Raw genomic sequence first — 15,763 nt, forward strand, 5'->3', positions numbered from 1 at the left:
AGTGTGAATGAATCAAAATGCCTGGGTGACCGCGGCCTCCTGGGCAGCCGGCACGCGAAGGGTGGAGGGGGAGGGGGAGACAAGAGGGCGGGGGAGGGAGGAGGGGAAAAAAGCCAGAGCTGCAGCAACAGCATCTCCTCAACCCGGGATGTGCACCAGCCCCGGAGAGCGAGATCAAAGGGATTTGAAACAGCCTGAGGACTGGCGGGGGGAGGGGGCCGGCCAGCCAGTGGAGTCCTCCCGGAGAGGCGGAGGACTCTGCTTCCACAGTGACTTCAGCGGCCTAGTTGGGTTTATTATTATTATTTTCAAATTTCCGAATCCAGCCAGAGGGAGAGAGCGAGAGATCTCAGTAGACTGCGACTTGCTGCCTCTGGCTCCGAGATGATGCAGAGCGCGGCTGTCCCCGCGGAGGGGGCTGTCAAGGGGCTCCCGGAGATGCTCGGTGTGCCGATGCAACGTAAGACATCCCCCTTTCTCGCTCATTTAATTTGATAACAAGACAGCTAACAGCCTCAGCAGGTTCGGGCAGGCCAGACGCGGCTTGTGGCACTGACCGGGAGGGGTCGGGACGCAGAGGCCGTCACAGAGCAGGGGTACCTGTCAGTATTTGAAAGGCTTGGCTGTTGGCTGTTTGGGATCGAATATAAAAGCTTCTCGGTTACTGTTCGTGGAGGGTCTAAGGGTACAGAAAGTAGCATCTTTGGCCGGTTGCTTTTATGGGAACCCTGGGGAAGATGCTGTTTGGGGACAACAGAGGTTTCTTGCTACAGGCCAGGCCCGAGGGCAAAAGTGGTCCCCCTCAAATGATTATCTCCCATGGTAATGGCCAAAGCTCTCAACCGCTAGTGCAACTTTACCCTAGCTGGCGGGAAGTTGGAGAGTCCCAGGTCCCTGGGGCTGGTTGTGCAGAAGCCCCCTGCCACACACTTGGTTTTGGTAGTTTCAGAACCTGGTTAAGTCCCCCAGCTGCTGCTGCCCGAGGCACCCGCCTCCTGTGTCGCCGCCGCTCTCTGTGAGCGAACGCACTCCTTACATTCCAGCTAGCCGAGGAATGCAGCGGCCAGAAGCTCTGGAACGAAGTTGTGGACTGAGCGTTCAGCCTTTGCTTAGGCGAGGGTATGCAGTCTTCGAGGCCGCGGGTTTGGAAGAGGGAGAGACTTAGACGTGAGGACACTTTGCTTGATGTTTCGATTTCTTCCAGCGCCTGCAATTAGCAAGGGCCAAGAAGTTCGGACAGGTTGCTCGCCCCAGGTTTCTCTGTATGTAAGGGTGAGTGCATGGCAGAGATTTTCCGGGAGGGAATCTGTCCCTGCCTCTGACTTCTAGACAGAGAGCCAAAGAAAAGGAATCTGTACAGAGACCTGACAGGTTCTCAAGCTTAGCGCGCGCTCGCGGGCTCCTGGTTACGTCTTGACCTACCAACAGCTGCGTTGGGCTAGGTACCCCTGGCCACTCTAGAGAGATGAAGGGTTTCCTCACTGGACTTTACGAGAGATTTCCGCCTTGGGGTTTAAGCACAGGCTCAATCGCGGATGGAGACTACCTATGACTAGGGCACAGCAGCGCGCCCTCCTGTGCCCCGACTCTCCATCGCAGAGGTTCTGTCCCAGCAGAGCTCGCGGCAGGCTGTCCAGCCAGAGTCTTGAGCTTTATTGGAAAGTTTTGGAGAAGAAACTGGAAGGGATAGCTCCATTTCAGCCTGTTTTAGGTTGTTCCTCGATTGTAGCCTACAGGTTTTTTTTTGTCACCTGTTGGCAAACAGTTTCAAAGTTCGCTGCACGTTAGAAAATTTACTGTTAAAATATTCTGTAGGCAGCATCGGTGATAGCTTCCATCAGCCCACACAGGGAGACCGTGCACAACTCCTGCACAAACAGAAAGGTGAGCCCTGGTCAAGGTGCTCAAGTCCTTAAACTACTTGTAGCTGTGCTGCAGGAGTAAGAGCGGTCTGTGAACGGAGAAAGGATGTGTGGGCGTGACTCCCGCCCTCCTTCCGCACTTAATGCACCTGTATGCTAATGACTTAGGTCCACAAGTCCTGTCCGCATTCTGAACTCTCCTGGTAGGGCTCATTTTTGGCATGTGCAAAATTTAGATTGTCTTGACTTTTGTTTCCTTTGCTCAGGGATATTGAGTGTCAGGAACCCGCTTTGCTAAAAGACATGGCCATCACCTTGGCTTCATACCCTTCGCTAAGGCTCTGAGTCTGGGCCTATACTGTGGAAAACTTAACGAGGTAAAGAAAAGAACTGGACAGAGAGCGGGGAGAGAGCCAGAAGAGAGAAAGGAAGTGTGGCTCCCACAGGCAAAACCAACCAAGAGGGGGCGGTCAGCCCTTCCTTTTGTCTTTCTTGGGTTCAGTGGAAGAAAGAGGAGGTAGATTGCAGAAGGCACTGGTCAAGACTGAAGGGTCCAATCCCTGAAGACTTCAGGACTTTTTTTTTTTTTCTCTCAGCCCAGTATCTCGCCTCACAAAGCAGATCTGTCCACCAGCTTTAAGCTGTGACTTGGGAAGGGGAAGCAACTCTAATCTTCCTTGAATGGTAGGGTTTAACGATATCATGCTGGAAGAGTATGAGATCCGTCCTTGGGCATGCTGGAAAAATAAGGGTAACCCCAAGCTCATGAGCTCTCTCAAGCCCTGGCAAAGATGTAAGGTAGAAAGCCTCTTCACAGGTGGTGGACCCTCCAGCAGACCAAGCAAGTTTGGGTTGAGCTTCTTCCTCACAGATGCTGTCTACAGTTCCTTCTCTCAGAACCACAGTGAATTGAGTACTTGGCAACAATGTATAGATCCCTAACCTAGGTATCCATGATGCCCTGGACTCTAGGGACATTTTAGGACTTTAAATCCAGGGTTGTGGCTGTCTGTTTGAGACACCTCCCCCCCCAAAAAAAAGCACATTCCCCTCAGGAAAGTATTCCACTGGAGTAGTAAGTAACTTCTGCCCCTTCGGGGTCTGCCCAAGACACTATTGCTCTTACGTCCTTCTCTGCCACAGGCCAGTACCTAGGTAGGCTCCTGTTTGCACAGTGGCACCCTTTTACTTCACTCCCACAGAGGTTCCTGCCTGGCCCCGCAGCTCAGATGTTCTCGGGCGGGATGCCACCCCTGCGCTCTTCTCTGATAGACTGCGCCTCTACCAGCGGCTGTCCAGAGGTTGGCTACAAAAGATCCCGAAGAAAGAAGGCTGGCAGTGATACCCAAAGTAACCTGGGGTAGAGAAGTAGGGTCTTGCTTAAATCTCCCGTTGGTCCCAGTTCCCCCTTCTAAGGAATTCCAAACCACCATTCCTTAAGTTGGGAGACCCTCCGGTTCCTTTCATGACACCCGCGAGGTCTTTTCCTGGACCCTTTTGAAAAGGTTCCCTGTAGGTGTCTTTCTGGGGACCGTGTTGATGGGTTTGGGACTGTGCCGGTGAGTTCTCAAGACCTGCCCCGGGCAGCGCCTTCAGGTATAGTGAGCGCTTCCTGGCTCAGTTCCCACAGCCACACATTTGGGGCCGGTTGGCCCCTTTCCCGCACTAAGAACAGTTAGAAAAGTTCAGATGCATATGGAGCCTTTGTCTGCCCATTGCCCCGGGTTTAAACCCCTCTTCCAATTTGTCTTGTTCGGCATCGAGGGAAAGGGCGAAGGACACCCGTAATCCGGGGTTTGCTGGTGGGGAAAGTGGGGAAACCGCTGCCTGAGAAGATAAAGGACCAGACGTCCCGAGTGGCCGCGGTGGTAAAATCAGAAGCAGCATCTCTGCTCCCTTCTTCTCTTCAGAAATAAGACTGTAAGCCCTCTAGACTCGCCAAACAATGGCAAGGGGCGACTCTTCTACACTTCGTAGGGTCTTAAGTGAAGGGCCCCACAGCCTTCGCTCACTTCCCAGAGACTCACCAAGGTATACAGCTTTACTGCCCCAGCGGGTTTAGTCCGGAATCCAACTGCCACCCCTCCTACCCCCGTTTGCTATCCCCATTGCTAGCTTGGGGTGAGGGACCTCATTTTCCAGGTCGGGACTTCTCTGGAAAGCTCTCCCCGTTCCATTTCTGCTTTGTTTCCGGTGGGAGGAAGACCCGACCCCGAAAATTGAATGTAGACTTGGGAGAAAGTCAACAGATTCCGACACAGAATTTCAGCCCGCTACAGTGCGGTACAGATCCCTTTCATTCTCACCAAACAAACATTCAAGAGGAGCCTGATTTATTTTTGCTGTTCAGGCTGGTTATCCCCGCTAGCGCCTCAAGCCTGGGGGATCGTGTTTTGTCTTCCCTAACCACTGAACCCTGTCCAGCCCTCCGCCAGTCCTGGGAGTGGAAGGAAATGTAAAGAAACCTGAGAGATCGCAGCAGATCTAAGTTAGGAAGGACAGCGGGTGTCCTAGAGCGTGAGTGGGTGAGCCGGCTCTGGCAGTCCCTTTTCGGACAGCGGTGAGAGCTGAGGGAAATTCGGAAAGTCACGCGGCCCCTTCCGCCCCGGCTGTAGACTTAACGATTAACCCTCATCAGGGACGCCGCGGTGGAGAGAGTGAAGGGGGTGGAGGGCAAAGGTCTGCGGTCGGCAGTTCCTCAATGTCCCGGGAAGTTTCGTAGTAGAAAGTGAGGCAAGAAATCCGGCTCTAATTAGACACTGGTTAATTGCTTGGCTGCAGTGGTGTTAAGCGGAGTGGCGTGTTTGGGTCAATTAGAACGACCCTCGTGACCTCTCGCTGCCCCGTGGGCACCGTGGGCTTGGGTGGCTTGAGCGGCCAAGCTAGATTCCTCCCCCACGCACCTGCAGGCGGCGCGTGCTCCTAAAAGTGTGAGTTCAAATTTGTACCCTGGGCTTGGGGGACACTCGCCGGTACAGGCAGGTGCCACCACGATTGTCCTTCGGGACTTGCAGTCGAGAGAGCGAGGTAGAGGTCGAGGTCGTGGCTGCCGACCTGAGTGGGACAAGGCAGGATCGTCTGAGATTACTGCGCCTGGAAGCGCCTCCACCCTCGGTTCCGTGCCTGCTTCCCCTTCTGGGTTCCTTTTGGCACCCCAGGCGAGAAGGTGGCCGGGCCTGGGACTTGCTTCCGAGCTGTGGCCGGGACTCTCCGCGAGGGAAGGAGCGGCAGCCGAAGAGGCAGCGCTGAGACCTCCCAATTCTGGGAAAGACAGAACCCCAGCGCGGCGCCGGCCAGGAGCTCCGGCAGGGCGTCCCGGTCCTCGGAAAGCGAAAAGCGCTGTTCGCCTTCTAAAAGTCACTGCTTTCTTGAGCAGCAGGAAGGCGGCCCGCAGCCGAGTGGCACAGCCCGCACCTTCCGCAGGGTTCGAGTCTCCGCTCCCCTTGCTGGGGACTTTAGAGGGCTGGAACCCCCCCACAGCCTCGAGAGAAAGCAAGGCTGTAGATGAACAATAGGTGATGCTCGGTCTGTGGCCGACCAGTTGGTAACCCCAAGCCAGCGAAAGCGAGCCCGCGCCGGTCGTGGGTGACACACACGTTTCCAGAAGGCGGCACCTGGCTTAAGACCAGCACAGATTTCACCCCGCACTACTCCAGGATCGCCTTTTCCTAGCCTGAACTTTAACAGAAAAAAAAATGTAGTTACTTTTATATAAGAAGGGCAACTTGTTCTAAAGAGACCCGAAGGTGCAACAAATGAAAAAGAATTATTAGGAAAGAAGCAGGCAAAGGATAAAACCGCAGGAAGTCAGGGAGGGCACGCGGCCGAGCCTGCCTGGACCACCTCCAACCTGGCAAAACGGAGGTTAAGGCAAGAATGTGGGCTGAATACGGTGGGGATTAGGAATTCGGGAGGCCTCCAGACGTCGTTGAGCCCCCCCATCTGACAGCAAATTCCGGTATTATTTTAAGACCTAGTCTTTTTGCAGGTGAAGCGGAAACGGGGGAGGTAGGGAACCCACAAAGCAATTTCTTTTCATTGAGTAGACAAAAACATGGGCGACAGTGTTTGAACAGTGACCTGATGACCCCGCTGACCAGGTGTAGACAGCCTCAAGTCCTAAATATTTGCATTGTCCCAATTTCCCATTCGCTTTGGATTTTAGTGCGCTTTCACTCCACGGTACAGTCAATTAGCGATTACTTACCACCCGCATTAGCGGATGAGCTGGAGAGCAGGAGAGCGCTCAGTGCGGCGGAGGCGGAGGCCCGGAGCAAGGGCAGGCGTTTGCAGTTCTGCAGGAATGGGCAATTAATTAACTGGGATTAAGGGTACTTTCTGTTGAGTTAAGAAATGTCCTTTGAGACTCCAATTTTGGGGTTGACACAGTGACTATTTGGTGGATTTCTCTGGCTGGGAAATGCGTGTGCCCTTCTAATTGAAGACTTGTGGATGGGGGAGGATGGGTGGGGTTGGATGAAGTGACCTTGTGTCATTTCTTGCAATTAGGAAAATTTATCGAGAATAGAGCTGAGAAGCTTCGTGTGCACGAAGCTGATGAGGAGGAAGCAATGGGTGATGTTACTCACTTTGTGGAAACCCAAGGTTAGAGAGACTCATAGCTTACCGTGTGTGGTGGCACTAGGAGCATTCTGTTGGCACTGAGGATTTGGAGATGGTTCGATTGCCCCCCCTCCCCCATTTACCTCTGCAATGATTTTCTGCCCCTTCTCCCTGCCTTTCTCCCGGCAATGCCCATAGTACAGATGTGTGCAGACAGGGCCCAACCTGGCTGGCTGGCTTTACGATCTTTCCTCTTGGTGATTCCCCTCCCCATTGTTAGGGAAGTCTTTGCGGGAATGTGGGATTGAGCTGGAATTCACAGCACAGGGGTTTTCTTAGAGATGGTGTGCCAGCAGCTGCCAGGGTGGTGAGACCCAGCTCCTGTCCTCAGGATCGGCAACAGAACACAAGGTACCAGATGTAGGACAGAAGCTGCCCTGGCGCTGGCTCCCATCATCGTCTGTGGCAGAAGAAATCAGCTGCAAATAGACACAGTATTTGTTTGTTTGTTTGTTTTTGTTTTGTTTTGTTTTTGGTAGTTTTCAGTTTCATAGTGGCTATCATCAAAATCGTGCCTGTATCAACCATTTTGAGGTCGTTGGTGGTGATAGATAGCCAGGGTGGGTGGGCTTAATTGGCAAAACTAAAATTGATTCTCCCTTACAAAATATACTTGGAGTTAACTGTATTGGAGGCAGACTGGATGGTTATCCTGTGGGGTGAGGTGAGCCCTCACTTCTGCTGCTATTTTCCTAGATTTCTTTTGACCAGACTTCCCATTATCTTCTCTCTGTCAAGTGAGGTCTAGCCACAGATGTTTTACTGCAGCACCTCACCCCGGATGCCCTTAAATTATAATTTGCTTTAATTATAATGTTGGGGGGGTTAAATATTGGTTCTGGGGATAGACAAATAGAGCAAAACTTCACAGCCAAATTAATTGGAAGTTTCTTCTTATGAGAGAGAGGCTGCCAAACATATGGGCTATTGCTACAGAATATGACATCAGAAAAATAGTGTGTGGAGATTTAGCAATGATTAGATGGGAAAGGGGAATAGAAATAGGGATGTGTCTGCAGCATTCCCAGACAGCTACGGGTTTGTTCAGTGTATTTTTCTGTTTTATTTACAGTTGCCAGAATATTTTATATCCCAGTGAAGGATACTAATTCCACAGCGGTCTATCTTCTGGAAGATAATCTTTTCTCTGCAAATACACATGACATTCCAGTTGTGTGCTACTGGATTCATATGAAAATATTACCAAAATAACAGCTTTAAAATGGTAACATTGAACTGACTCCCCAGAATCGTTTTGAATTCACTCTCTCATTACTAAAAGGGTGGCTGGGGTTTTGTTTTTTGTTATTGTTGTTTGGAGGTTTTGTTTTTTGTTGTTTTTGTTTTTAACTGGCTAAGCAGAAACAAAACAAAAGAGATTTTTCAAAAAGACCTCAAACTGCCAGGTAAACAAATAAGATCTTTCGGGGAAAGAGAGCTGGAAAGAATAGAAGGGAACCAAGGAAAGGCCACCATCGTGGGTCATTGCTGGCATGGAGACTGACTAGGTCTCTTCCAGTTGAGAAGACATTCCTTGAAACAAACCAGGGGGCAATGTAGGAACTAGTTAACAAGATGCTTGTAGATTAATATATTTCAAGCATGAAAATAGATATGTTCATCTAGAGAATATGATTACCTTAAACGAGGTGCCAAATTTTAAATTGGGATTTTTCCTCCCAGATTTTTGTGGCTTGTCCATTGTCTCTCACCACAAAATATTATGGTGTTCAGTGCATCCTTTCCCTTTGTTTTTAAATAACTAATATCAGAATTCTGTCCTCTAGTAATGCTGGTTTTGAGATTATTTTAACTAGGTTATGAAAATCACTTATGATTTTATGGCATTTTAGAAAGTTTTTTAGTGTCTCTTGAAAGCACACGAGAATAAATAAAAATATTAAAAAGTAACTATAAATTGCTCAATAAAAATGTACTAAATCTCTTCAGTAACAAAGAGTTGAGTCAGGGGGAAAAGTGGGGAATGCCACATGCATCTAGTTACAATTTGTCTCATATAACAGAACCCTGGCCCTGAGGCTTTCTCATTGTAAGTTACTGAATAAACCAGCCCTGGATTCTATAGCCACAATTATCAGACAACTTACAAGAGAGCATGTGATCAGAAAATTAGATTTTATTGCCATCAATAATGGCGACACCTTTGAATTGGAAAGTTTATTTTTGAGACAGTTGTCCAAGCAGGAAACTATAATTTAATTTCAACATAGTTTTATCTCTGATCTATGCCTAGAAGAGTTAGATGTTGCAGAACTTAGGGGTGAGCTGGCCAAGTGTGCTATCACTCGGTATGTCCTGTCTTAGCTTGTGGGGACACTTTAGAGCTGGCCATTCCCAGAGTGAGCAAATGAGCTTCTACATTGTATTTTCTCAAGCTCAGAATTAAAGAACAAAACAAACCCAAACCAAAACAAAACAAAAAACCCAAAACAAAAAAACAAGAAATGGCTCTCTGCTTTGCTCTTAAACATCTCTGCCCATTGTTTTCTCCTCTTTACATGTAAGGCAGGAGTGAAATTTTTCAAAAAGAGAGTATGCACAATTCAGTTGTGTATGAATGTGTGCCCGTTTAAAAAAGTTAGTAAAGAAACTTAAATAAACAAATTGAAGTTTTTGAAACTTGCATCAACCAACTTCTTATTCCCGTGGAATTACCTATACAAGAGTTTGAGAAGAAAAGTCTTAGAGAGAGGTGGTCTTGGTGTTATCAGTGGAATCCATGGCCTTCAGTCAGCCCCAGAAACTGTCCTGGAGACAAAGAAGGTCCTACCCTGGTTCAGTTCCCAAGTATGTGCCTGCCCTTAGGGAAGACCCGTATTCTCAGGACCTTCTGATGGTCTGGAAATAGATAAATGACCACGAGAGACTAGACTCACAGCACTGCTTGATGTCCCAAGATGACCAAACTGAGTGAGAGCAGCATTGTGAGGTCTACAAACAGGGAAGGGGGGAGAAGCATCTTCCACACAGCCCTGTCTTGGAAGCAGCCAGGAGGAATCCCATTCTAGGCATCAGACTGCCGAGCCCAATGCTGAGGAACTGGACTCTGCCCATGCACAAGGCAGTTAAAGCAATGCCCCATAAAGACCGCAAGTCCAGATTTCACAAATGTTAATCTGGCTCTGGAGCATGGTCAGTCGGGCATTATCCCCATCAGTACAAACTAACCTGCTTTAAATCCATCAGAGCCCCGCATCAGCATTGTGATTCCACCGGGAAGATCTGGAACTGATTCATTTCCCCAGAAAGGTGCCCTTTCCTAAGTACATTTTAGAAGGCATTGCTGGGTGTGTTGTAGTCTACTTAGTGATTTCCCCTCTCTACCCTGTTGACCTTCTGTGACCAAAGAGATAGAAAACACCGTTTTTTTCAAAGAATGAAAATCGATCCAGTGAACATATACCCTCTGAAATGTTTCCTGGTGGCCTCTGATTCCTTGAGAGAAGCTTCTTGGAAGTGGAAAGAACCAGAGGTAGGGATGAAAATGGGCAGTGCTCTTTAGATATCACAAGAGGGGATGGATGACGTGATCTGCCATAGACCACACTAGATCTTTTCAGGTCTCTTTCGCTTGCCAGCTTCCTGAAACTCCTGATGGAGACATTGGACCCTTAAAAGTGCAACTTACTTTCTGTTGGACCAATCTGAAAACTAAGCCTGGCCTGGCCCTCCTGCAAATACTTCAGGAGCTTTGAGGGCAGCCTCTGGGTCTTCTAGACTCTTGATGAATCGACTGAATGATATATCTTAGGGTTCCAGGGAAGGTTCTATGGTCCTTTGGACGCTTAGATGTCCCTAAGAACCATGCTGGAAGCGTCACACGTTCACTAGAGCCTCTCCGGTTCTCATCTGTCTACACAATGGAAAGTGAGTGCATCCCTGTTTTCACCATTCACACGAGGGTGGGCAAATCTGCCCTCCTTCTGAGGAGGAGCCTGCTAGATATCTCTGTTCCCAAAGAGATGAAAGTCTTGCAATTGCATTGTTTTCCATCCTCCGGGACAACATTTCGAAAGGTGACATCTGGATGTTTCCAAAGTCAGGGCGTGGAGGAGGAGAGTTCTGAGTGAGCATGAAGCAAGGGAGAGAGAAAGGTATATGGGGGAAATGGTGACATGCAAAGTCATTCTTTTCTTGACAGTACCTGAGGTTGAACTCAGAAGCTCATACACGCTAGACAAAAGCTCTGCGACTCTGAGAATCAGCCCCAGTCCTGAAGCCATCTTGATGGCTCACCTTGTTGGTGACGTGCTATGAGGCTGTGGAGGAGGGAACCAACTATTGGGCAATGGTAGAGCTGGCTGTTCTGTGCTCATTGGCACATGGGATCATGTGATTACAACCTGGCAATAACAGACAGGTACCATATTATCACTCCCATTTCATGCAGAAGGGAGCTGAAGCTCAGAGAAGTTCAGTTATTTGCTCATTCCTGGGACCTTCATATAGGTCTGGCTCCAGTCTTTAAGCAAGAGGGCAGACCGAGGGATGTGGAGGTCCAAACTTGACGCAGCATTAAATGCTTTTAAATTGTCTTTTTTGTTTGTTTGTTTGTTTGTTTTTCGAGACAGGGTTTCTCTGTGGTTTTGGAGCCTGTCCTGGAACTAGCTGTTGTAGACCAGGCTGGTCTCAAACTCACAGAGATCCGCCTGCCTCTGCCTCCCGAGTGCTGGGATTAAAGGCGTGCGCCACCATCACCCGGCTCATTAAATGCTTTTAAAAACAAAACAAAACTCAGGAGTTTTGACCCTCAGAGCTTCCTGTGTCATTCCTGCACACTCTCCCAGCCAGCCCTGCTGGACAGCGCCCTCAGTCCGGTAGTGGCTTTCTTCCACCAAACTTGTCTTCAGGCTTGGCTTTTTACCAAAATGACAAAGCCTTGACCTGTGTATAGGTGCATAATTGTGTGCATATTTGTGCAAAACAGGTGGCCTGTTTGCGCCCATGTACATGTGCACATCTGTGTGTGTGTGTGTGTGTGTGTGTGTGTAACCTTTGGCCAGTGGTTCATCTGTATCCTAGTCACTCTGCAAAACATCAGTTTTGAGACTCTGTCTCTGCCTTCATTTCTCCTCTATAAAATGACAGAATCCAGCCAGATAAGGCTGTTGTCACAGGATGTGCCTTTGTTTATCTGTGATTGGGTTTCTCTGTGTGTATTGTGACTATGAGCGTGGCGTGGCTGCCTGGGAGGAGGCCTGCATGGGTGATTACGGTGCCTGTGTGTACATGCAGCTGGACCTAAGTCCATGCCTGAGCCATGTCATTCTGCAGGTCACTGGATGCTCTGCTGTGTGGTTCAGCATCACCGTTTCCTTCTTTGGCTCTCCCAGAGTTTCTGCTGTCTTTCTAAACCCGAGTTTGCTGTCTGCAGAGACCATCACTATAGGGCACTTACTGTGCAGTTAGGATTAAAACTCCCACTTCAAATGAAACGACTTCTCTTACTGGGAGTTGAATTTACAGATAGAAACCTGTCTTTTGTGATTCTAGGACTCTTCTTAATTCCAGTTTCCAAAGGAGGACTTTGTGATGTTACTAAAACTAGCCAGAAGTTGCTCTTACTAGAGAGCTGGAAAGTCTCATGCCTCTAAAATGGTGTGTGTAGCTTTGTCTTGGTGGGAAGGTTCCATGACCTCTGTCTTGGGTAGGCTCTTCAAATCATAAACATACAATAATAATAACAATAATAATTTAATATACCAAAAAGACATTGTAGCTGTTTGAAATTTTTCAATGGGGTTGTGTAGCCTAGAATATGGGTCTGAGTCCCCAGATGAGCACCTACTGAAGAGGGGGGATGGGTCTGAACTTGACAGGTTCCATCAAGAAGCCAGCGCCTCCAGCTGAGGAGATTTTCATGGACAGGGTCTTTCTGGCTCCCAGCCCTCCCATGGGCATTAGGCATCCATCCTATGATGACACAAATCCTAAATTTGTGTCTCAAATATTTGCATTTGCTAGGTAGCACAAGAGTCCACTTTCTGTCTAGAAATGTAAGGCTGAGAGTGGTGGGGTCAGTCTTCAGCACTGGCCCCGGGTTAGCCTGCCTTAAAGAGTTCAGCCAGGCTTAGACTCACTTCTCACCCCGCCGCCCATAGGCTCTGGGCACACTGCTGACCCTGCCGACACTTCTTCCTCCCTGCTTAGCTGTGTAAACGTGGAGTTAAGTCCTGAGACCTGCTACAGTGCACCACAGGCCATCCCTACTTGGGTTTACTATTCCTACTGTTGCGCGCCCTGGGTCTTTCCAACTGCCCCTCAGTTATCTTTAAATTCTCCCCTTCTCTGTCATGTCTCTCAGCTGGAATACAATCTGGAGAGGTTCTTGAACATAAAATGTGCCCTTAATCTCTACCTTACGTTTGTGCCAAAGTCAAGGTCTAGTTTGGTTCCAGTGCCTCCCATGGCCACCCCTAGTTGGGTGTCCCCGCTAGACCAGCTGTGAGGTCTCCTGGCTGAAAACCGGCTCTCCTGTCAGCCTTTGGTGCTCCAGGCGGAGCTCCGCCTGCGCTCCCGCTCCGGCGCGGCCCCTGCATACATTAGCCCTAATGTAGTCGCTCTCGAATACCCATCATATTAAGTCTCCCGCTAGGTACCTTGCTCGAAATAAATTTTACGGCCATACATCCTCGCCCTCATCACATGCATTGGTAGGTTGGAGGAGAAATACAGTCGTATCCTTCCTTAGAGAACAGACCAAACAATCGGGTAGGATTAGCCTGTGGCCTGGGAAGCCAAGAGAGAGCCGGCTCAGAATCCAGCGCTCAGAATCCAGCCGCTAGCTTGCTCAGTTCCACAAAGAAGTCCTCGGTGAGGCGGTGAGGCGTCATGACCTAGGCTTCCTCTGCTGAGTAGGACGCATGCCCAGCGGTGGCAAGTGGCTGGTGCAGCGGGACACTGCAGTCAAGTGGCCACTGCCCTGTGACCCGCCCGCAGGGTCCTCGTTCAGTTTCCGCAGGCTCTGCACCTTTTGTCCTTGATTCGCTTGTTCTGGAAGGCTTCTGAGTTGTCTGCCTCTCCCTGCCAGATATGCAACAGCAGCCATTCCTGCTAACCGCCAACCCAACCCTTCCACTTCAGGACAGAAGCCGCCACTGTCCCTTGCAGGAGGCTTGGCTTGACCTGGCTATTGGACACAGGGCTTTGCCTCCTGCAGTCTCTCCCAGCCTGCACTTTTCCCAAGCCTTCCCCAGACCCCCACCCTCACCCCGCCTCTTGAGGGGTGGGGTGCCCTCCCAGAGAGAGTCTACAGGAGTGGCTGGATGAATACTTTGAGGCAGCCAGCTATGCCTCAAGCTTTTCGGGGTTGCCCCCACGATGGTCATTTCTTGCATCTGCACTGGAGGGTAGTGAGTTATGTGGGAGAAATGCTCACGGCCAGGAAAAATGAAGTCCACAGACACACGGCAGGATTTTCCACGCCTTAGTGTGCTTATCTCTCTTGTAACCACAGAGAACCCCCATGGAGATCGGCTGTGCGCCCTGCCCTCTCCTGACAGTAATCCTGCAGGAGACAGGGCAGGACTGGCCTCATCACCCCAGTTTTCCAAGTAAGGAGCTGAGGCAGAGTGGTCATTTATCCAAGGTGAAAAGGCTAGGGTTCAAACTCAGGCAGTCTGGTTCTAGAATCCACGCGTTATCCCCGTGTCCTTCCCTTCGCTCTTGTTAAGTCACTACCATGGGCAATTAGAACTCTTCCATAAGTACATACCAGTTAAAAATGCCTTTCTCACAGAGGAAAACTAATTTTGTTTGAGACAAGGTCTTACCATAAAGCCTAATTTCTCAAGCTCTCATTCCTGCTTCAGCTTCCTAAGTGCTGGGCTAACAGGTGTGTGTCACCTTCCTGCCTTGGAAAAAAATATCAGTGAAGCAGAAAGAAAAGAGAAATCCTATAATGCAAACTGGGACAATTAACAAGTGTCCGCCTGCATGTCCCTCCTTTGTGCTTCTGGTATTTGAGAAAGGAGTCAAGGAGTAAGGCAGAGCCTAGCAGATTTGATTGTCACTGAAGGCTGGCGCTCCTCCGGCTCCTCCGAAAGGGACAGCTGAGATTGGAGTTTACTGGATAAAAGGCGGCCCCTTGGCTGTTACAGGACTACTGACGAGGTTTAGCAAATATCCCAAGTTCAAGTGTCTTGATAGTCGGGAAAGCTTTCTCTGAACATGGATGTTTGCAAGAGATTCTTTTAGCATACGTTAATTGTACATAATAATCATAATAATGAGTTTCATTATGAGCTTTTTATACATGTGTATAATATATTTTGATCACATTTGCTTGCCCCATATCTCTCTAGTTCCCTGACACTGCATTCACTCTCTTTTGCCAAATAGTCAGCTGCCTGCCTGCCTGCATTCCCTCCCTCCCTCCCTCCCTCCTTCCTTCCTTCCTTCCTTCCTTCCTCCCTGCCTCCCTTTCTGCCTGCCTTCCTGCTTTCCTGCCTTCCTTCCTTCTTTTCTTTCTTTCCTTCTAACAAGATCTCATGTAATCCAGACTAGCCTCAAATGTTCTATGTAACTCAGGCTATCTTTGACTCCGATCCTCCTGCCTCTACCTCCCAACTGCTGGAACTATAGGCACACCTAGTCCCCTTCTACTTTCAGATGTATTTAATTACTAATTATTAATTGCATTAATTAATTACTATAGCAATTGTTAAATTAATACACTAATAGCTATAATTTCAATATAATTGCCGTATTGATATAATTAATAATTTATTAAAATTAATTATTCATTATTAATTGTATTGTATTGTATGAGTATTCTGTCTGAATGCATGTCTGTGCGCCATGTCCCTGGCTGGTACCTACAGATGTCAGAAGAGGGTATTAGATCTTCTGAAACTGGAGTTAAGGATGTTTGTGAGACACGTGGGCTAGGGACAGAACGCTGGTCCTATGTGAGCTCTTAACTGCTGAGCCAATGCTCCAGCTCCATCTTTTCAAAAATTTATTTAGAATCTGCTCAGTTCTAATTGCATTACTTATGACTGAATAAAAACTCCATTGTGTAAATATACGCACCCCTTTTTGAGACAGTGTCTCCCTATGCTGCTATACCTAGTCTGGAACATGTAGCTCAGGCTGGCCTCAAACTCAGAGACCTGTCTTCTCTTGTCTCTTGGGGGGTGGGATTTAAGGCATGCACCACCACACTCAGCTCCGTCTTCTTTTATCTTTTAGATTCTTATTTATTTATTTATTTATTTATTTATTTATTTATTTGTGTACACTACATGTGTACAGGT

General features: G+C 48.7%; 1 protein-coding gene across 1 annotated transcript in view; it reads left to right on the plus strand.

Moving 5' to 3' along the window:
- The first annotated feature begins 384 nt into the window (after positions 1-384).
- Positions 385-15,763, plus strand: part of Lhx4 (LIM homeobox 4) — a 40,078-nt gene continuing 24,699 nt past the window's right edge. Inside the window, exon 1 of the mRNA XM_041663048.1 lies at positions 385-460. Coding sequence (XP_041518982.1) covers positions 385-460 — 76 coding nt within the window. The remainder of the gene's footprint in view (positions 461-15,763) is intronic.

Source organism: Microtus oregoni, unplaced genomic scaffold (assembly GCF_018167655.1).
Source record: "Microtus oregoni isolate MIOR12 unplaced genomic scaffold, Mior012 000013F_ref0000133, whole genome shotgun sequence".
Taxonomy (NCBI): Eukaryota; Metazoa; Chordata; class Mammalia; order Rodentia; family Cricetidae; genus Microtus; species Microtus oregoni.